General features: G+C 38.3%; 1 protein-coding gene across 13 annotated transcripts in view; it reads left to right on the top strand.

The window, feature by feature from the left end:
* camsap1b (calmodulin regulated spectrin-associated protein 1b) overlaps nucleotides 1–21963 on the top strand; it is a 44598-nt gene extending 22635 nt beyond the window's left edge. For 5 of the 13 annotated variants that reach the window (XM_015366779.2, XM_015366788.2, XM_015366787.2 and 2 more), the window contains exons 4-20: nucleotides 2665–2826; nucleotides 4331–4411; nucleotides 5767–5826; nucleotides 6683–6824; nucleotides 7048–7187; nucleotides 7276–7372; nucleotides 7682–7862; nucleotides 11022–11113; nucleotides 11656–11740; nucleotides 12157–14614; nucleotides 14758–14894; nucleotides 17167–17375; nucleotides 18039–18098; nucleotides 18479–18581; nucleotides 18692–18807; nucleotides 19092–19210; nucleotides 19398–21963. In XM_015366779.2, coding sequence (XP_015222265.2) covers nucleotides 2665–2826; nucleotides 4331–4411; nucleotides 5767–5826; nucleotides 6683–6824; nucleotides 7048–7187; nucleotides 7276–7372; nucleotides 7682–7862; nucleotides 11022–11113; nucleotides 11656–11740; nucleotides 12157–14614; nucleotides 14758–14894; nucleotides 17167–17375; nucleotides 18039–18098; nucleotides 18479–18581; nucleotides 18692–18807; nucleotides 19092–19210; nucleotides 19398–19694 — 4539 coding nt within the window. In that variant the 3' untranslated portion in view covers nucleotides 19695–21963. Of the gene's footprint in view, nucleotides 1–2240; nucleotides 2464–2664; nucleotides 2827–4330; nucleotides 4412–5089; nucleotides 5123–5766; nucleotides 5827–6682; nucleotides 6825–7047; nucleotides 7188–7275; nucleotides 7373–7681; nucleotides 7863–11021; nucleotides 11114–11655; nucleotides 11741–12156; nucleotides 14615–14757; nucleotides 14895–17166; nucleotides 17376–18038; nucleotides 18099–18478; nucleotides 18582–18691; nucleotides 18808–19091; nucleotides 19211–19397 lie in introns of those variants that run through there. The other 8 variants (XM_015366792.2, XM_015366781.2, XM_015366780.2 and 5 more) reach the window with 8 other exon arrangements.
* The last annotated feature ends 238 nt before the right edge of the window (nucleotides 21964–22201 follow it).

The raw sequence follows: 22201 nt of genomic DNA, 5'->3' as shown, positions 1-22201 counted from the left end.
CATTTAGTTTTAAAACGTATCGTGAAAGATGTGCACAGGTTTCCTTAGGAACCTTAACAGCACAAAATATTTGGTACCAGTTGCCATATGTGAGTGCAAATGATGGAGAAACAAGACGATGATAAGGAAGTAATTTAAATATGTAAATAGAGGCCAGGTCTAGAATAATTTAAACATTAATGCTTCATATCTGTCATGATAAGTTTTTCTCCATTTTGAAAAGTACATAATACCTTCCTAGAATTTTGACTGAAGATGGATTCTTTTGCCAGCTGACTCCTAAATCTAGCTGTCAGACTGAGCATTTGAGAATACTGGGTGAGGTCCCTTGCCAGTGTAATATTTTTGTCTGGAATGGCCTTTTTAAATTAAGGGGAAAGTTTGCTTTTAATGCCACTTGTTTCTTTAAAAAAGCTGTTTGGTTTCAGTGATATAACCAGGTATCCTGCTTGTTCGTTCACTAGATGTATAAATGCTTATTTCTATCAGTAGTCAAAAGGTCAGCCTTGATTCAGGGCTGCATATGAGCAAATAGTTTTCACACATCTGAGTTGCAGCATTGCAGCTGAGTTTATTTTAATTTTTTTACTTAAGTCACTTTTTTTTCCCCTTTCATTAAGGCTTTAACCTTTATTTGACACACAGATAAAGCTACATTGGGAACATTTGGAAAAAAAAAGTGTGCGTTTTGTGGGAAATATGTCCAAGGTGCAAGGTGTTGATTATAATACACAGTGTATTACAGTATGGGAAGCATCCCAAAAGATGGTTTGGTGTTCTTATCCCACTGTTCTTAAGTTACCTGTCAAGGGGTTTCCAAGCCACTAAAACCTTGATGTGATTGGGGAAACAGTCACTTCTTCTTCATCAACATGGATCTGACATTTGGTGCCTCTAACCCCTGAAAGGCCTAGCTGATTAAATTATTTTTCTGACTTTTTCATGTAGTCTCTCAAGGAAAATGCACTAGTCAAAAACACATTTTAAAATTTCACCATCTATGAATGTTGACGTTGAATTAAGACTGTGAAAAGGCAACCAAATACCAAAGGAGCATCAAAGCAAACATATCTTCCTCATCAACTTGTGTACTTGGTTAATATTTTAGGGATCTAAGTCTAAAACATTTCAATCTTAAATGGGTAACATTTAGACCTGTTACATTAATCCTGACAAACCCTGCGCTTTTCACGTTTTTGAACTTCTGAACAATATACCTTTATCAGTATAACTGTATATATTGACAATACAAGAAGTGTTTTTATAAAAAAATGTATTTGTGCTGTTATGATATTTGGAAAGTGTTTTAAAGGTTTTATTAAAATGAGCACTAGGCTTTGGTTACTGGTCAGCCTCTTTCTGATAATTCATCAAACATATACTCAATTCTACACTGTCCTCCAACATGTGTTATACTACGGACTTTGATTAAATGCTGTCTACCTCAATTTACTCCTGGACGGTACTTTGTGTTGCACATAAGCATGTATGCTGCCTTGCATAATCAAGATTAATCACAAAGCTTGTTTCAGGCTTGTAAGGCATCCCAGCCAATAAGATTGAGTTGTTTGGTATTTATATAATAGCAACACCCTAGGAATTGTACATATGTAGTGTTTTATGGTAGATGGTCTTATTTTTTTCAAATATTGAAATAGTAGACCAATTTAAATATTTGTTTTTAAATTGCTGGCACTGAATCCTACCCCAACACTGTTTACGTTATCATATGCCTTGGTAGTATATAGCACTATCCTGTCTCTTTTTGTCAGATCCTTTTGTAATTGTAATAAGCTTTTGTAATTGTGTCTGGACCCCAGTTAGCAGACAGATTCCCTTCTGTTTTTAACTGCTATTATACCCTAAAACCTGCAAGCATTTTACACTGGTGGTATGTTGGCTAACTGTTAATATGTAGTGTATTTTTGATACATTTTAAATTATAATCGTGGTAAAAGTTATTACACTCTGCAGTACTGAGTAACAGATATTGGGTGCAGATGTAGTAAAAAGTTCACTGTCCAAGGAAATAATAAAGATGTGATGTAAAAAAGCTGTGGGATTAAAGAGCAGTTTGTATCTGGTTTTAACTAACCGCAATCTGTCCCATAGTCTGTAGATGGGATTACTTTGCCTAAGAGGGTTGTGCATTTGGAAAGCTTCAGTACTATTTAAGGCTGGCACTAAGTCATACCTTTCTTAGCTGTCCTGTGCTTGTACTCGTTTGTTTCTGAACAGTCTTGTCTTCAGAGACCACTGGAGTTAGCTTTGTGCAGCAATCTGACTGCCAGAAAGCAGGATTTTACTTTTCTAATGAATTATATTAGATCTTTTGTTAAAACATAAGAATATTCAGAATATGATAGTTGTTCGATTTACAATTTGCTAATAATGGCTCTTGTGATAAGATTAACGAAATATGGATATTTGGAAAGGCTTGAATGGAAGAGATTTGGTATCAGGGTAAGTTCATATTAACAACTCCTGGTTTGTGTTTGTCTACTTGTTGCTTTTTTTGTATTGTTGTGTGACCATTTGTTATTTTAAAATACTGTGAAATTCATTTCACTTGCCAAAAGGGTTTGTTTAGTTAAAAAAATGACATTTGATTGAAGATGAGTGTAGTCCATTATTTTCACTTTTTGAATTGGTTTCTCTTGACAGAGTGCACACATGCCAATGATCGATGCCCTAATGATGGCCTACACAGTGGAGATGATCAGCATTGAAAAAGTGGTTGCCAGTGTGAAAAGATTCTCCACTTTCAGTGCCTCTAAGGAGCTTCCTTTTGACCTGGAGGATGCAATGGTCTTCTGGATAAATAAGGTATGTGGTTTAGCAGGGGATCCATGAGTGGATCCATTTTACAGGTCAGCCTAAATCACCTGTTTCTAAACATTGGGAATACCTGTAAGTGATCAATTTAGCAATTTCATCAATTTATAAAGCTTTGGGCTCTGAAGATTTAAGAGTTTTGCTCCATCAGAATTAAAATGCTCCATATAATAGACACTTTAATGTCTATTAGTCAGTGGTCAGTAGGTGGAGATGGGGGTTTAGAGCTTATAGGGTTTTTCACAGATAATTCAAATATTTTTGAAAATATTTTTACAGAATGTACATTGTAGTGAAGATGATGTAGGTATCAGAGGAATACTTTATTCATAGGCCCTATACAGAAGTAGGATTTCTTTCCATATAAATTTGATGTTCTATGACAATTATGTCAGCCGTCTGGTAGGCAGATAAAGTTAAGATGGATTTGTGCATTGTAGTAATACTATATTGATAAATATATACACACCTATCAGTTCAGCAGAATTACTGTACTATATATGTAAAAAAAATGTAATATTTGGCAAGCTTTGCATCTCTCCCTACACTGCAAAGATAAGCTTAGTTCTGCCCTCAGAGAGCAGATCTTTCAAAACAGCCTCTGTACAGAGAGAAAATCAATTCTTGTGCTGTTGCTCATAATCTAACTGTTGGCTTGTTATGGTGTTTGAGTGTTTTGAGTCCTGGTCAGTTAGATTTATTGTTTGCACAAAATTAAAGCAAATAGGTTGTCAGCGTTTGCAGGCATGGGTGATTCAGCACTTCAGGTAGGGTCTAATTACATCTTTATCAATGATACATTAGAGCTGGAGTAATGCATTACATCCAAAGTGACTGCTGGAAGCTATGATTTTGTGACATCTTTTCTCCTCCTTTCTCTTACAATAGGGAATTCTCAAGAAGTGATTTTGTTTTAAAAGTCCTCTTAGGCTACTTTAGACATTTGTTAAAAGTTCTAAGAAATTTCTTAAAGCATGATTTGGATTTCCTATGTTCTCCTTTCTTCTATAAGAATCCTTATGTGATAATAAGTTTGTTTGATCACCTGTTTCAGAATCCTTATTGCAGATATTTATTTAAGTTAAAATTGTATTTGTACTAAGGAAGTGCTTAGTCTGACCTCTGTAACCAGTATTCTAGAGTATTGCATAGTAAGTGAAGCTGATGTATTTCAGAGGCCCTATACTGAGTAACTTGAGGAACCTTTGGCACAATGTGGAGGGACTATCTGTAATCATTTGTTCAGGGTTTGGTGGGAAGGAATGTAATGCCAGAAATTGTTTAAGCTGTATTTTGACAGTCCTTCTACAATATTGGCACATGCAGGAATGTATATAAATTGGCATAATGTAATGTGAACTTTGTGAAAGTGATTTAACAGGTGTGGTAATTTTTCCACTATTTGACACAATTTCAGGATGATAACTCTGAATTGTCTTTTGTTTTATCACTGACAATTATGCTGCAGTGAATGGCTTTGTTAATTAAATTTCAGGTAAACCTGAAGATGAGAGAAATCACAGAGAAAGAGATAAAACTGAAACAACAGCTGCTAGAATCTCCAAGTCATCAAAAGGTAATGGATCACAATTGTGGTCAGATTTTGAAAAATGTTTTCAAGCTTAAATTTGGCAATTTTAATTATCTTTGAAGTGGGACCTGTTTTTTAAAAAACATTAATACCTGAATACTCCTCTTTTGTGATGTTTACCAAAGAGACTTATCTAGACTTCTGGACATTGAGACCCCTAAATCAGTAGCAGTAGTAGTAGTAGTGAAAGACCAATATTCTTTCAACAGAAGGATTTTATTTTGTATTTGGACTATATATTTTAGTTATTTTTAATTTAAAAAACCAACGTGGTCCAATTTCAATTCCATGATCTTTATTACTTAACAGAATTAATCACGGGAATGCCTTTTATTATGTGAACCTTTCCTGTTTTCCTATAGTCATAATTTGCTAGAAACATCCTGCCTGTAGTATGTGTTCCCACATTCCCCTGGAAACTAGTAATCTTGTATGTTTATTAACCTATAAATGACATGCATGTTAAGTAGATTCCTCAGTGAAAATCCATTTCTGGGTTTGATTCAATGGATTATTCCTTTTGACAAGATTGTTTGATTAACCCTTAAGGTGTTTATGCTAACCTAGATTTTGTAGTAGGTTTGATCCTGTTGATTTGCATCTGACTTTCTCTGCTGCTTTTCCTGTTTTCCTTTCCTAACTCCTACCCTGCTACTTGGATAGTCTCCCTCCAAATGGTATTGGAAACTAGTACCTGTAAGTTGATTGTTAGCTCTTTTTTCCTCTGTTAAAAGGCATTTTCCACCAGTGCACCATTCATCTCTTAATTTATGCCTCCTTCCCACAGCAATAAGACGCACTCTGTTGATTGTCTGGGGCAATTGGCTCATCTCTAGATGATCTGGTTTAGTATTCTGTCCTTCCTGTGTATTTCAGAGGTGCTGATGACAACACAATGCTTTGCAGTGGCCTTTTGTAACTAAACTTTGCCAATCTCTTTGTTAAAACATGCTGTACACCATATTCACATTGTCCTATAAACTTGCAATTCCCTATACTGTGAGGATAATGCGTTGACAGTCCAATTGACTGTCTTAGACACTGAAATATCAAGGATTTGAACATTATGGATTTCCCACTCAGAATCTAGTTCAGAATGGTGGTTTCTTTAACACACTTATAAAAGATTTTCCGACAGAATATCACGGGGTTGTTCATGAATATGAACATTATACTTGCTTACATAGAGAGCTAATAAGACACCTTGCAGAATTTGGAGTGTAAAGCTGTGTGAGCTTTATCATTTCTCCTTATCTTTCTTCACTAAACTATTTCTATGTTCTTAAATATTGATACTACCTTCTGTCTGAACTCAGCCTTGTCTTTTGTATGTTTATTAGCCTGATCTTATGCATGCCTTAGCTCATTGCATGCTGGAGCCATTGGAATACTCTCGTGTGGTACAGTATGCTTTCTACTTACTGTACTGTTTGAACAAAGAAAAGGATAGTTGCTGGAAATGTCTCCTTAGACGCTTTGTACTCCTTTTAGTGTCATAAATTCCTTTATCTTCCTTAACATGCAGTTTCATATCTTATATTCCTTTTCATGTTTTCTGTGTAGTACAACAATAGCAGATTTGGTTCCTTTCTGGGGTTATGTTTTTAGTCCATGCTAATTTGCATTTGTGACAAGACGCAAAATCACAGATCCGTTCTACAGGGGAAGCTTCCCTTTCAAATTACTGTCAAGTATTCTAGTATTGTATATCAAAGAAGCATTAGAATCTAAATGTACATTAAGTCCAGCCTGCTTCTTCTTTTGTACTGTTCAGATCGTTTAAAAAGCAAAGAGAAACATGAAAAGGAGCTCTAACATCTGTAAAAACAAATCTTTTCAACGGTGCCATGTTTTCAAATACATTGGTTTGCTTGATACTTACATCTGCTTTTACCACAGGCAATATAGAATACAGCTTTTCACCCTTTGATTTCACATACTGTACGGTCTTAAAGCTCATCCTTTTTAACACTCACAATTAGTCAAGGCAGTGCAGGCAGGGATTAAACGTGACACAATGAAAGTTGTAGACATGAAGCAGTCCCTCTGGGGCTTCTGTTAGACCGTTACTGTGTACCAAGCTTCCTTACAGTCATTCTGTTTTAGATCCTGGTCCCAGACATGTGATGATTGGTAGATCCTCTGTGCCATTGATTTGTTGTCATAAAGCAGTTTTTGTATTCATTCTTTACAACTACAAATTTGATCAAGCCCTCCTGTAAAAATATAAATAACATTTTCATTGATGTTTTTTAGGTGCGTTATCGAAGGGACCACCTCACTGGCAGACAGCTGCCATACTTTCCTTTGCTAGAAGACCTGATGAAGGATGTGTGTGATGGTGCTGCGCTCTTAGCTGTTATACACTACTACTGTCCTGAGCTGATGAAACTTGAGGGTATGCTAGTGAAAGCTGTTCCTGTAAAATTGGTTTTAAATCCTGAGCCTGGTTTCAGCTTGCACATTGATATTGCTGATCTTTGTAACATGTAGTAAGGTGATCTTGATCTATTGTACCAAATCTGCAAAGGCTATTTGAACTTCATCTCATAGACTTTACTCTCGAGTGAAGTGTGGAATTTAGCAATGCATTAACTGTGTCAACCTTTTTTTTTTGTCAGATATCTGTTTGAAGGAGGTGACCTCTATTGCTGATAGCCTATACAATATACAGCTGCTGAAAGAGTTTGCTAATGAGTACCTGAACAGAGGCTTTTATCTCACTACAGAGGACATGCTTTATGCACCTTTAGTGCTAAAGGTAGGTATGTGAGAAAATATTTATGTGAATGTAGCTCGGAACTGACCCATTCTCAATCTAATTATTTTTGCTTTTTTTTTCTTTTTAGCATAATGTCATGGTCTTCATTGCTGAATTGTTCTGGTGGTTTGAGATTGTCAAGCCTGACTTTGTACAGCCAAGGGACATTCAAGAGGTTAAAGATGGTAAGAAATTGCACACAAGTGAACAGACCTTTTCTGAACCTGATAGTGTTGGTTAAATGATTTGTGTGGAAGGTCACGTAGGTGTGCTGCATTTTTCATCTCCAGTTTTAAAAGCATTCCTACTAACTTGTACAACCAGTTTCAGGTGTGGTTGCAGTAAGCAGGAAAGTATTCTAAATGATACATCATGCAAATTACATGGGCCATTCTGATAAATGCACTTTCATTGCTAGTGATTAACTGAAAGTTTCTGTGCTTTTCTTTATTTATAACAGGATTGGTTCCTGTTCTGTTCATTTGTTTTCACAGCTAGAACAGTGCTTCACCCTAAGAGTGCCCGACCTCCTGTCCCCATCTCCAATGCAACCAAGCGGAGTTTTATGGCAAGCCCTGCCAGTGTGGCCAGCCCAGCAGATGCCCCAGCACTGGTTCAAAGCAACTCTGAAGTCTGTAACAGGTACTACCTGCACCCCGAAGAGTCTGAGACTCTGTAAGTCTGTCTTGTTTCTGTTTAGCTCTTAGTTTTTTACATGTGCATGTCTGACGCTGGACAAAGCAGCTGAGAACCATTTTTAGCAATATCCAACTGGGGCTTTGAATTCAGGCATTTGATTTTCTGTTTTTGTGAACTAGCTTTTTCCTAAAAACAGAAAAAGGGACCCTTCAGTAGTCAGCTGTGATTGAAATACCATACAGCAAGGGTCTCGGCACTATGGATCTGGATGCTAGAGGATTTCCTTCCAAGTAATGTCAAGACAGGAGCAAGCCAAAAGAGCAAATGCAAAAGCTTGCAATGCAGAACCAAAATCTTTTTAGCTGCTGCTGTGAGAAGCCAAGATAGGAGTTGCCATTTAACAGGAGTATTAGAGCAAAGTAAGAGCAGGGAGTGCCCTTGCTGTGGAACAAACACTAACAGGAAAAGTGTTTCCAAAACCTAATTGCATCAGGAAGCTCTTATAAGTCAGGAGGACAGATCATACATGAGTAAATAAGGACAAGGTTCATATTATGGTACCAAGGAGAGTATGTGTCCAGTGTGTTTTGTGCCAAAATTTTAAATGACTTATTTGAAGATTTGTTTTTGTTGGAACCTAGATTTGCCCGGAAAACTTCCTTATCTCTAGCAGTCAAATCCCTATTCCAAAAAAAGCCTTAACATAAATAGTTGGATCAAGTACCTTTTTTGCCCCTGAAATCCTGCAAATGATGCACTAGGTGAGTGTGGGCAGCCTCTCGTCTGAGGGGATGTCACAGGCATGCATTACAGAATTAGAAAAATAAAGCTGGGTCAGGCAACCCCTGTTAACATGGCAAGTCCTGGAATGTATCCTTAAACTTCTTGAAAACTAAATTGTCTTCCAAAAGCAGTTGTCTGTCCAAGTGCTGTGGAAGCTTGAAACAGTCGCAGCTGCTGGATATGCTATTGTTATAGTGTGTGTGTGTGTGTGTGTAGTCTCTCCTGACTATTCAATCGTGCTGTGCCAGAGCTAGAAATCCCTAAGGAATAGGTTTTTAGTATAATGTCATGGACATATACCATGTAGATGTTGCTACAGAACCTCCAGGTTGGTAACCATGAATTTAGAATTGTCCTCAGTGTTCAGTAGCTTTTTCTGTTCCATTTGTACAACTGCTAACAGTTGTTTTAATATCCTAACAGTGTGGTATATGGCTAAAGCTCTAGTCGGGGGCTAACAATATATTGGTCAATTTATCTCCCAGTTATTTGATTTCTTAGAGACTTAAAAGTATTTTTTTCATGGTTAACTAAAAAGTCTAAAAAGTTCCTTCATATACTGCCGAACAACAGCAGAAAGATTTTCTCATAGCTACGTCTTTTGTGTTTGCCTGCTGTTGATGTTTTTGTTTCATGCATATTGGTAATTTTGTTAATTGGCTGTTGGTACATTCATTATTTAAATAGATCAGGTAATTTTTATTCAATAAAATTAAAACTTAAGTTACTACTGAAATTTAAAATCATTGGTTGATCATATTTTTTGTACTACAATGTAAATTGTACTTAAATGGGGTGTCATTCTTGGCTTTATCTCATTATGCTATTAACAATTTTAAATGTGCATTTAGTTCCGTCTTGACTGCATCAGTTCTTTACAGTGCTTACAGGAATATGTTTTTGGTTATATAAAGCAGATTAAGGCTTCCAGGTCTTGTCACCATTTCTTAGCCTTGATTTATATCCAGTTTACCTTCAACAATTTCAGCTTGTTTAAAACTGTACTTTTCTCAGGCTAATTGGATTAAAGTGACAATGCGTGGATTGTTGGCTGTCAGAAATGTTGAAGTGTTGTTTCACATGTACACAAGTCCTACAGAAGCTTGGAGGTGTTTTAAGTATCAAGAACCATGGCCGTGCGCCTTGAATCCGAATCCCATTTAAAAGGATGGTTTGATGTTTAATATTATCTTGAACTGTTTTCTGTTGTTTCTCATTTCCAGTTCCTTTTGTGTTCTGTATAGTATCAACTATTTTCACTAACACTTTTTTTAATGCATGAAATAACACATGATTTCTTGTGGAGTTAATGCTAAATGCACTTTCAGTCATTATGTAATTAACATACCCTTACAAAACCTTACCAAGTCGACTTATATGGGATACCTTCCTGCATCCTATATTTCTATATTTATAACAAACTAAAAAACGTTTTTCTGCAGTTTTCTGTAGTTCTGTCTCCAATGTTGAGCTCTTATACTTGTAGTCCATTTTGTTTAGTTTTTTTCAGCTTTTATTAGTGCTTATATCAGCCCTGCAGTACCCCTTCAATTCTGGCATATTTTAATCTGTTTTGTAATTTCTTTTATTTTCATGATTCTAATATGACTAAACTAATAGTATACAAGTATACCCCCACAGACCCCCACAGAGGAAAGGTCATATCTTTATTATTAGCATAAGAAGGACTCCTGTTTTACATGTTTATAAATATTTTAAAAGTGCCTTTGCTATACTTTTTTCTTTTTTTTAGGACCCAGATAGTCTTCCCACATCATTAACAATGGGGCTAGTAATGCTCTGCTAATGAACAGATCTATGATGCAGTTTTATGCACCTTGAGTGGTGGTAGTTAATGGATTGATCTTGTAGATAAAATACTGTTGTTGTACTAGTCCTTCTTGTATCTCACTTGCACAGTTTCTCATCACAAATGCCCAAGGCTTTGTTTGAAACCACAGCACCAGCTGTATCCAGTTTGATAAAATGTGCTTAGGTAGCTATGAGGATGTCTGCATAAACATGTCATAGGATGTTTATCCCTGTACTGGTTATAAGGGGATAAAGCAAATGTTAAATCGAGTCAGCAGTAAGCTCCAAATTTGTTCTTTTAAACACGTTAATAATGCTCTGCCAATTAAGCAACAGATCAGTTTTATACAAAGAATTCTATAAGAAGGTTATGGTTTGGAAACTCATTACAAAAATGTATTAAACTGATTAAAAGCTGGAAGAATTTAAAGAGATTAAAAGGTGAAAGAGTTTATATGAGTTTTCTAATATATTGGCCATGAAGCAACATTACCATCTTTTTATTGAATAAATTGCATTGAAAATAAGATTTGGATTTCAAAAATAATTTTAAGCGCTGATTATTTTTTTCCGAAGAGTAACATCTTATTAATTTTGCAGTATTAAAGGGAGTCCAGCATTTAGCCCATCCCATCCTTTGCTTCCTCTGAGACAGAAACAACAAAAATCCTTGCAAGGAGAAGAAAGTCCAGGTAATATGACGAATTCAACTGTTTTGCTGCCCTCTTGTGGTGTGCTGGAAACACACAACAGTGCATGGAAGTTCCAAGTTGTCACCATGCATCAGAGCTTCTCAGTCCTAGTCCTGGAGTACCCATGTCTGCAGTTCTTAGTTCAATGCATTGGTGTTTGTAACAAATACCTTGAACTATATTTTTAACAATTTCTGCGCACAACATTTTGCAGTCTCTACTCAACCTGATTATGAAGAATTTCCTCTTTTATTTCTTACTTAACAACTCTTAATATGTTGTCAGCTGGTAATGAATAGGAGGGAATGGCATGATGTCATTCAGTTCCCTTAGTTGAGTCAGTGTTATGTTTAAGATTTTAGATTGTAAACCCGAAAGACAATATAGGGGTTTTCTGGACCACGATTGAGAACCGCTGCCATACATAACAATTTGCTTGATGATAATGTCACAGACTAGTGATACTTATGCAGTGTGATACTTATGCAGAACACCAAATAATGCAGAGAAACTCATTCATCAGTTCTTTCTGCTTTAACCAGGGCATCGTCACCGATCCAACTCCCTCACACGAATGGACGGACAGCCCAAGGGAGCTGTGGTAGCCTGGCCAGAGAAGAAACAGAGGTACAGTGACCACTCTCAAATGCTCAGATGTGGCTTTCTATTTGAGCGGCCATTACCTTTGAACTAAAGGACCTTGTGTGATGTTTTACTGCATACCTTTAGTTGACTATGCAATATCACATAGAAAACCATTTTGGGATTTTCAGAAGTAGATTGTGTCTGACACTGGTGTTAAATTTAAGGAGACTTGTTCTTCTGTAGTTTTGATTAATTGGAAATCGCCTGATTTCTTGGCTTTATGATGTAAGTTCATTTTTTTACAGATTGCCTGTACAATATTCTATAAAGTTTACCAAAGTGCCGTCGAAATAGTCTAGAAATTTAGAATGTTCATCTTAAGCAATAATAACAGTAGCAATTGCAGATATACAGAAACTGCCTTTTAGGTTGACCCTTTTATATCTTTGTTTCTACAGACCTCTGTCCCAGCCGACACCATATGCTCTTCATTATGCCACAGATAGCGATGTGGACATGGCCTCAGGGGACAGTGTTAGTCTAGCCAGGTCCATCAGCAAAGACAGCCTTGCTTCGAATGTAGTCAACATAACACCCAAACACCAGCCGCTTACTGCACCTCGGAAGGTCAATGGGCAGGGATTGCTGGGGAATGTCAACATAGAGGATGATGAGGAAGAAGAACTAGTGGCTATTATAAGGTCTGAAGATGGACTGCACAATGAGGGTCTTCCTAACCAAGGTGACCTACAGCTGCAAAGCATTTCCTCAAGGACTGCAACAGCCAGGTCTCCGAAAAGAAAGGTGGAAGAAGTACCCCCAGAATCCAGATCTGATAGCTTTTTCTTAGAACCACTGATGCCTGCAGTATTAAAACCTGCGAAAGAGAGATCTATAAACCTTAACAAAGAGGATGAAAGTGGAGAAGGGAGGTACAGAGGGCCACCCTCCAGGAGAGGGGTTGATGGGCAATTGCCTTCAACAAAAAAGAAGGTTGGCATGACCACTGGGGGCGATCTCGATTTAAATCGCACCTTTACTCCAATTTCTAGTTCAGAATTTACCACCGCAACTGATCCCCCACTTGCAGAATCAACAGAGAGTGTGCATAGTGCTTTCAGACCTTTGGTCACCAGCAGTCTCGATCCTGCATCTCAGGAGCAGTTGGGAGGATTTTTCCTCCATGCTTGTGAGTCCGAGGATAAGCCATCTGCTTCCGCTGGCCGTGGCAGAAGTAGTCCATTTTATGCAGCTCCATCAACGTGGGAGATCAAGCAAGATTCAGATTCTGAAGTGCTTGATATGGATGAAGTTGATCAAGATTTTGAACTTAGTAAGGAGTTGCACCCTGTCAGACGGAAATACTTTGAGGAAGAGGAATCTGCTAAGCTCCAGGAGGATATGAAAGTAAAAGAGCACGAGGACAAAGATGGAGCCAGTGGGCGCTCGAGTCCTTGCCTCAGCACCATCTCCCAGGCCAGCAGTGTATCCATGGCAAGCGGCAGTGTGAGGATGACTAGCTTTGCTGAACGTAAACTGCAAAGGATTAACAGCCACGACACTAAATCGAGCACAAGCAGCTCACAAAAGACTACCCCAGATGGTTCAGAAAGCTGCCCTTTACCCCTGACCACCTGGAGACAGAAAAGAGAACAGAGCCCCACCCGGCAGAACAAAGACAATGTCCATGTCCTTGCCTCAGAGCTGGTGCAGCTTCACATGCAACTGGAGGAGAAAAGGAGAGCCATAGAAACGCAGAAAAAGAAAATGGAAGCTTTATCTGCAAGACAGAGGCAAAAATTGGGTAAAGCTGCTTTTTTGCACATTGTTAAGAAAGGGAAAAGTGAGACCCTCCCTCAGCCCCTAAAATCGGACTACTTTTCAAAAGAGGACCAAAAGGTCAATGGAGAAAATTTAATCATTTCTACACAGGATTCTAGAGCTAAGGAAGTGTCATCAAAAGATGAATTCAGAGAGGACATGACCATAGAAAAGGACACGCAGGAAGGCAGAGGGACAGTTAGATGGGCAAGAGAATCTCCAGGTCCTCCAGGCAGTCTGGAAATGGACAACAAATTAAATACCACCATCATATTGGATGATGGGGCATCAGAACCTGACCTTAATGAATGCAATCGTTCAATTGAAATGCTGAATGAAGCCATAAGCACCATTCAGCAGCAAATGATGCAGCTTTCCTTGCAGCAGGACCTATTAATGAAGCAGAATGTCCCGTCTCCAACTGCTCCTTCTGCCAATGGGAGAAGCAACCCACCAGAACAAAAGGTTAGGCCTTCTGTCCATTTCGTGGAGCCATTTTCCCCGACAGGGAGCAGCACAATCCGTAAACCACCACGTTTAAGTTCAGGGAGGCCACCGCGCTCAAAACCAACTGACCTTAAAATATCAAAGGATAAGCAAACTGTCTCTCGGGTTATCACACCCACTCAGAGTGTCGAAACACTTCCTCATTTAAGACAGTTTCCAGGTAATAGGACACCTAAAGGGGAGCCAGAGGATGCGGGTTCTACAGACAGCACGCCTGCAGACTCTGGTAGCAGCACTTTGGACCGGGGCAACCTTAGACCTACTGCAACCTTCCGGCTTCATGGTGAAGCCAACCAGCGGACATTAATTCTTTCTGCTTCTAGAGATACAAACAATGTCATTTCTGAACAAACCTTCGATGAGTGTTTGCCCAACAACCTGCAAGAGTTGGAACTCAACACTTCAGACAGCTCTGGCAAGGAAAATGTTCCGTGTGAAGAGTCATCCAAAACTAAAGCTCATCTCATTGAGGTGGATCTGTCTGACCTGAAGGCTCCTTCAGAAGAAGGGAGTTCCGACATTCAGGATATGACTGCAGAGGTCATTGGGGATGGTGAACAGAAGTCTGTCTTGGGATTCTTCTTCAAGGTACAGTGTGTGCTGGATTGTGTGTATAGATCTGATTCTTTAATTGGAAAAGTTGCTTTGATTACTGCTTATAATTGTGCCTCCTGCATGTCTGTTCTGTGATAAATATATAGATTCAAGGCTTTTTTATTTGCTTGTTATAGGATGAACAGAAAGCTGAAGATGAGCTTGCGAAGAAACGGGCAGCTTTCCTCCTGAAACAGCAGCGTAAGGCCGAGGAGGCTCGTCTGAGGAAGCAGCAGCTTGAGGCAGAGATTGAAATAAAGCGGGATGAAGCCAGGTACAGAAGCTTAAGAGGCTTACAAGCAGGCTCTGAAGAAAGTTGCTCAAAATCAAGATCTAACAATGTTTTCCAAGATTCACTGTTCTAATGCACACTTGCTGCAATATAAACATTGCATGACCCACTACTCCTCCATTATTCAAAATTGCAACATCTTTTATTGAGAGTTGCAAATTCTGCACTAACTTCATTTCGCACTAACTGAAGTAGCTTCTAATATGATGAACAGCTCCTAGTGTGCGACCCTGTGCTTTTTAGCTGTTGTTGGATTGCGTGGGATACTGACGTTCATGCATTCCACTTAGTATAAACTATTTAGGCTACAGGAAGGTTTAATTGCAATGCCTAAAGGACTGGAAGCTTTGCAGAGTTTGTTGTTGTTGAAATTATTTGATCAAGTATATTAAAGTGATGTAATAAGGAGGGCACAATGTTACAATTTTACAGACGTCAAAGAAAACCTAGCTCCTAAAGTAGCTACAGCGCCTTACAAAAGTATTCAGACCCTTGACCAGTTCTCTCATTTTATTGAATTACAAATCATACATTATAATTTAGTTCTCTTTTATATTTTTATTTCTAAGCAAAGAAACTCAACATGAATTATTTTAATGTGACATTGTTTTATGTAAGAAAATATTTTTAAGAAAAATAAAAAAACTGAAATATGCTGTTGGCATAAATATTCAATCCCTGTGTTGCAGAAGCTCTAAGTTTACACAGGTGAAAAATGATTGCCCTAATGAGTACACAATTGCCTTACAATTGGCCTTTACCTATGAATCATTATAATAACTGCCACATTTTCTGGTTAAAATCCCCACAGTTAAAGGATCAGATTGTGAATCTGAAGGACAGCTGTGAAAATGAAGACTAAAGAGAATTCCAAAGAAATTAGAGATAAAGTAAAACAAATGCATGGATTATGAAAAGGGTAGAAAACAATATCCAAGTGTTTGGGTGTCCCTGTAGGCAGTGTTGGTTTAATTATCAGGAAGTGGAATCTACATCCAGCCACCCAGACATTGCCTAGAAAAGGTCATTCCTCATATAAATCTGTGTGAACAAGAAGGAGACCTGCGAGAGAAGCCGCAATCACTTTGAAGGAGCTGCAGAGTTCAATAGCTGACAGCGGAGTTAAGGTGCACCACTCAACCATAACACTGGCCTGTATGGGAGGGTGGCACAAAAGAAGGCATTACTCAAAAAGAAACATGTGAAAGCACATCTGGAGTTTGCCAAAAAGCAGGATAGTGACCCAGTTGCGATGCGGGAAAAGAGTTTTTGGTCAGATGAGACCAAGATAGAGCTTTTTAGCCAAAGTTCAAAGCGATATGTGTGGCGCAGATCTAACACTGCCCACACCTCAAAAGACACCATACCTACAGTGAAGCCTGGTGGTAGCGGTATCATGCTGTGGGTCTGCTTTTCATCAGCAGGGACTGGACATCTTGTTAAAATAGAAGGAAGAATGGATGGTGCAAAATATAGGGAAATACTGCAAGAGAACCTGTTTCAGCCTGCTAAAAAACTGAAGCTTGGGAGAAAGTTCATTTTTCAGCAGGACAATGATCCCAAACACAAGGTCAGAGTAACACTGGAGTGGCTCAAGAACAGAAAGGTGGATGTCCTGCAGTGGCCCAGTCAAACCCTGATCTCAATCCAATGGAGATTCTGTGGTGCTATTTGAAAATTGCAGTGCACAGGCATTATCCAACTAACCCAAACAACCTGGAGCACATCTGCCTGGAAGAATGGGCCAAAATCATTTCTGAACAGTGTGTACAGCTGGTACATACTTACCCCAAAAAGCTTAAAGCTGTTATTCCTGCAGAAGGTGGCTCTACAAAATATTACTATGTGGGGATTGAATATTTATGCAAACAGCATATTTCAGTTTTTTATTTTTCTTAAGAATATGTTCTAACATAAAACAATGTCACATTAAAATAATAAATTGAGTTTCAGTTCTTTGAAATAAAAATATCACAGAGAACAAAATTTCAATGTAGGATTTGTAATTCAGTAAACCGAGAGAATTGGTCAAGACACTGTAGATATAGGCCTAATTGAATGTTGATGAATGTATGTGTAAGTAGATGTTTTCTTAGTTTTCATACTGGCTTCAAAGTGACTTTTTTCATATTGCAGGAGGGCTCAAGAAATATGTGCATGTAATTTAGCCTATTGATTGCAATGTTGGTAAGAGTGTGCACTTGGGTCATCCAGTTTATGATCGTGGTGCTCACACAATTTCCATTGCTTAAAGGCGAAAGGCAGAAGAAGATCGCATCAGGAAGGAGGAGGAGAAGGCACGCAGAGAGCTCATTAAACAGGAGTACCTACGGCGAAAACAGCAGGAGATGATTGAGGAACAGGGGCTTGCCAAACCCAAGACGAAACCCAAGAAACAGAGACCAAAATCAGTACACAGGGACGAGTCCTCAAGTGAGACGCAGTCCAAGTGCTCTTCGACTCGTAAGCATCTGTTTTCTCGTATTGCCATATTACAGAGCACTAATGACCTGTCTGCTGGCTATGTGTCGGGTGTTTGTTCTGCTTTGCCCTGAAAGGAATTTTCAGGGTTACCTCAGTATTACAGATAGTAGTCTTGAAAGGAGTGTCATTGGTCTGTTTTGAAAAGTAAATCATTAATGGTTCTTTACCAGTAGTCCTGTGAAATTCAAACCTGTCTTAGCATGAGTGCAACAAAAAAAATACGTTTCAAGGAACGTTTTGCTCAGTGCGGGCTTAACATCGATGTGTTATAACAGGGATGTTAAAATAGGGTGAAGCATAGATGTGTTATGTTCCAAAGAGTATGTGCAGGTTATTACGAATGTGAAACACGTTTTTAAACTCGCTGTGGGTGTCTTTGTATGGCTACTAACCCTTTGCATCTGTCAAAACCACGATCCATTGTATTTCATAGGATTTGTAGACTACTAAAGTAACCCCAAACCTGAACCACTTGGGGTACCCTACTGAGAGCACTCAGGATTGATTACAATAGTATACTGCATGCTACACATCAAGGTATAAATCTCCTTGCTTCTAAAAGACCCCTTTGTCCTGTAAAGAAGCACTGTCTTGATCACTGTCTGCTTTAGTTCTTCAGTTTCCCATGTGTCTTGTACACAGGACAGTCTCCCAGGAAAGCATTATGGATGGCCTTCCAGAGTCGAGCTGAAGTTGTAGGAGGTGACTTTTCTTCCAAGTACCCATGCACTGCATGTTGCCATGTGTCATTATTTTTTTACAGAAGTGGAGAGGCTGGGATGCAAAGGGTTATGATGTTATGAGTTATGTGCAGTAGGTAAGGGCTTTGTTCGAATGGTGGAGCCCTCCTGAACTATCTGCCTGACTTAAATAGTTCCCATTGGAACAAAATGGGAAAAACGCACTGTTTCACATACAGAATGGAGGCCCTTAGTTTGGACGGCACAGTACATTATATTCTCAAACTTTTCACGGTTTGATTTCTCTCATCTTTACCTCTTATCTTTTTCAGCATTTTCTCTCGTTTTCTGCTGAAGCAGGGTCTTACTTCTCCAATGTGTCTTGTTCTTCTCTGTTTTCAGCTGATAATCTCAGCAGCGCTCAGTCTGGGTCCAGTCTGTCTTTAGCTTCTGCTGCCACCACTGAGGCTGAGAGTGTCAACTCCGGAGGAGCAGGCTCGCAAAGGTACGCCTTTTCTTTATTCCAGATTTCTCTGAAATGTTATCTTTGCTCTTCAGTCTTAGACTAATCACTAGAAGGCGACATCCTTTCTAAGCCATTTCCTATTTTTTAAGGGGGGAGTCTGTGGAATCGTTCCCCGGGTTGAGCAGAAATGCCAGTCGGAACACTGAGAGGGACTGGGAGAATGCATCAACAGCATCTTCCATTGCATCTGTGGCTGAATACACAGGTAAAAACACACAGAAGGCAGTCAAAGCAATGACTTTATATTCTGGCTGTATGGTGAATGCTCTTTGATATCGTTAGTGGAATTAGTTAGTGGAATTAGGAAAAAAATCATCTTGTTTCAAGTACTGAGTATACCTGTAAGTTTAAATAAGGGAATTGTCATTTTTCAATAACTAGTCTTTTTGGTGCCCACTGCCATATAAAGTATTTCTGTTACAAGTTCTCAAAGATGGTGTTTCATTAATATATTTACACTGATAAAACTATTTTTCCTTCCCTTTCAAGGTCCAAAATTGTTCAAGGAACCCAGTGCAAAGTCAAACAAGCCTATAATCCACAATGCTATTTCGCACTGTTGTTTAGCAGGAAAGGTAAACGAGCCTCAGAAGAATTCCATTTTGGAGGTATGTTGAGCCGACCTGGGTGGTTGTGATAAAAATATAAATAAAAAGTTTTAGATTTTGAGGTGCATGTTAATGTAATACATTTATTAGTGCAGTGAAGAATTTTTAACTCTTTGGTTTCACATCTTCACAAATTGTGAAATGTTTGTTTCTCTCCAATACTAAAAACCCTTATTTATTCATGTAGGAGCTTGAGAAATGCGAGTCCAACCATTTGATGATTTTGTTCCGTGACGGCGGCTGCCAGTTTAGAGCACTTTATTCCTACTTTCCCGACACTGAAGAGATCCACAAGCTGACTGGCACAGGGCCCAAGAGCATCACCAAGAAGATGATCGACAAACTCTACAAGTATAGCTCAGATCGCAAGCAGTTCAATGTCATCCCAGCTAAGACCGTGTCTGTCAGCGTGGACGCTCTCACCATCCACAACCACCTCTGGCAAGCCAAGAGACCAACAGTGCCAAAGAAAACGGGGAAATGAGGAGATCGCTCCAAAACCTTGCTTTCATCCTGGCTGGACTGCATTGACATCCACCACGTATATTTTCCAGTAGATACATCGAAGACTCCTAGCATTTTCAGGTGTGACTTGCAAAACGGGACACAGTGTGGGATTTGGAAGAAGAAGGAGTATATTATTTTTTTGATATTTGAAAGTGTGAGTGGAGAGACATCTGCTGGATCTTAATGCCATCCGTTCAGGGTTGTTAGCGTTTTGTTTTTTTTAAAAAGTCTCTGCATGTGGCGATTTTTTTCTAACAGGTGGAATTCTTATTACTTGAAGTTTTTTTTTGTTTGGCACTAATTGTGGAGTTCTTCTTTCGCTGATTCACTCTGTGACGAGACGATAGGGGAAAAAACATTACTCAAGGGACATTTTCTCTCTATATCTTTGTCCGCTTCTTGTTCTAAGACATTTATTATGAAGCTCCGGACTTTTCTTCCTTGGCGGGAGTACAGCACTGTACTTGTTCTTTCGCTGTAGTCTGACATCACATAATGCAAATGATCAAATATGTACTGCCAACTTGTCTCCCAACTTCTCTCAAAACATGCTGCTCAAAAAAAACTATTTTAAAGAGGAAACAAATGCAGGAGGTCCATCATAGGCTTTCACTGATTGTGGTACTGTTGTCTATTTATTTTTGACTTTTAATTATAATAAAAGTCTGGTAATCATAAGGTAAACTCCAGGACTCATGACAAAGATTCATGATTTGAAGAGTTTTAAGGAATAAAAATAGAAGGTACGAAAGGGATAAGTGAGACCTTGGTGCAAGTGTCAAATTCTCTTTTTTTAAGAAGTGTGTGGTATAAAGGTTTAAAACAGGTGTTGTGTGTTCCAAAACAATTGTTAGAGGTAGAGGTGTTTCTACACAGGGCACAATATTCCTGTATGGAGGTGCACTCATGATCACGTTTTTAATGGTTTTATCATGCATTGTAATCATAACCAATGTTAGCTATTATTTTTATTGTTTTTTATTCAAAGTGAGCAGCATGCTCTGTTATGAAGAGTACATATGCTGCTAACGTCTTGGGTGACAGTATTTAATCTATTCATAATGGCTTACTCTTTTGGATTGTTGTCTAATTATTTACAGTTATTAAAGAAGACACTCATGGAACACTTGAGAATACCAATCTTGAAACTTTTTTCTTTTTTTGATATATTACCAATAGAAAACAGTTTCATGTTTGCCTCAAGATCAAATAATGAGAAGTTTGCACATAACCTTGCTTGCTGATCAAAGTAGAGTTCACTGCTGAGACCCTGTCAGAATGTGTAAAATGTGGGTTGCAAAACGCCATTCATGATCGTATGTATAAGCTCCAGCCGTTACTTAAAAGCGAGATGTACATGTAACCAAAAAAAGCAGATAGGTTAACACTAACCAGAGCAAGCTAAAGGTCTTCCATTGCCCTTTTTCTCATGTTTCCAAATCATTCTTTAAAGAAGGCTTTAGAATACTTGTTAATATAATTTGCTGCATTTTGTATATATGTTTTGAATAGCTGTCATGTAAATAACTTTTGGTTTGTTTACTAAAAACTGGGATTAGAATGTTTTTTTCTGTTACAAATACCATGCTTTTCATGCTTGTGCTTTTTTCCCTGTTTGTTTGATATTATGCCATATATTTATTTTAAAGAGAAGCACTGAAATTTAATAAATATTACCAGTAAATGAAATGATTTGTGTCCATTTTCCGTCCCATTTTAACTGCTTTGCAATTTCACAGTTTCATTTGCAACATGCCTTTTGATTTTGTCCTTTACCTTATTTTTCCCCTTTTGTCAAACTTAAGCAATTAGACATACCCCTCACCCCACAAAATGAGCTCTGTTTGTATATTTAACACATCCTTGCAATTTTAACATCTGAGCATAGCAGGGTGTGCGTTCTGAAAGCTAAGACTTGCTGTAAGTCTTGAGTGGGGAACTGCTTCAATATTTGAACTGCAGAGGGACAAGTAGAGGTTAATACTACACTGAAAAAAGAAAAATATGGAGTGTTTTTCCTATTTCCTTTTACTTTAAAGGGAAAAATTAACTTTGAGCTGTTTGTAAGCCTGGTAATATTGTCAAACAATTTTGGACCTTCTAAAGAGCATTTATACACCAGTTTTAATCTAATCTATTTTAAGAATTGGTCTCTACTTGATAAATATGAGTATTTAGGATATAACATCTAAAGAAATGACCACAAAAACCTGTTACGTGTTTGGGAGGTAGGGATTAAATTGAAAAAACACTTACAAGCTTCATAAAATAAAGTTAATAATTCTAATGAACATTCTGAGTAACTGTTTCTACTGACATTAAAAACAAAAAGGTATGAATTTTATGTGGGGTCTTAGATGTTGGTCGTGGCAGCGCAGTGGCTCTGTGGCTAAGGATCTGCGCCTGTGGCTGGAAGGTTGCCGGTTCGTATCCTGTGGCCGGCAGAGGAATCCTACTCCATTGGATCCCTGAGCAAGGCCCTTA

This window comes from Lepisosteus oculatus, chromosome 24 (assembly GCF_040954835.1).
Source record: "Lepisosteus oculatus isolate fLepOcu1 chromosome 24, fLepOcu1.hap2, whole genome shotgun sequence".
Lineage (NCBI taxonomy): Eukaryota > Metazoa > Chordata > Actinopteri > Semionotiformes > Lepisosteidae > Lepisosteus > Lepisosteus oculatus.
Note: the sequence above shows the minus strand (reverse complement) of the source record. Positions and strands in the feature narration are given on the sequence as shown.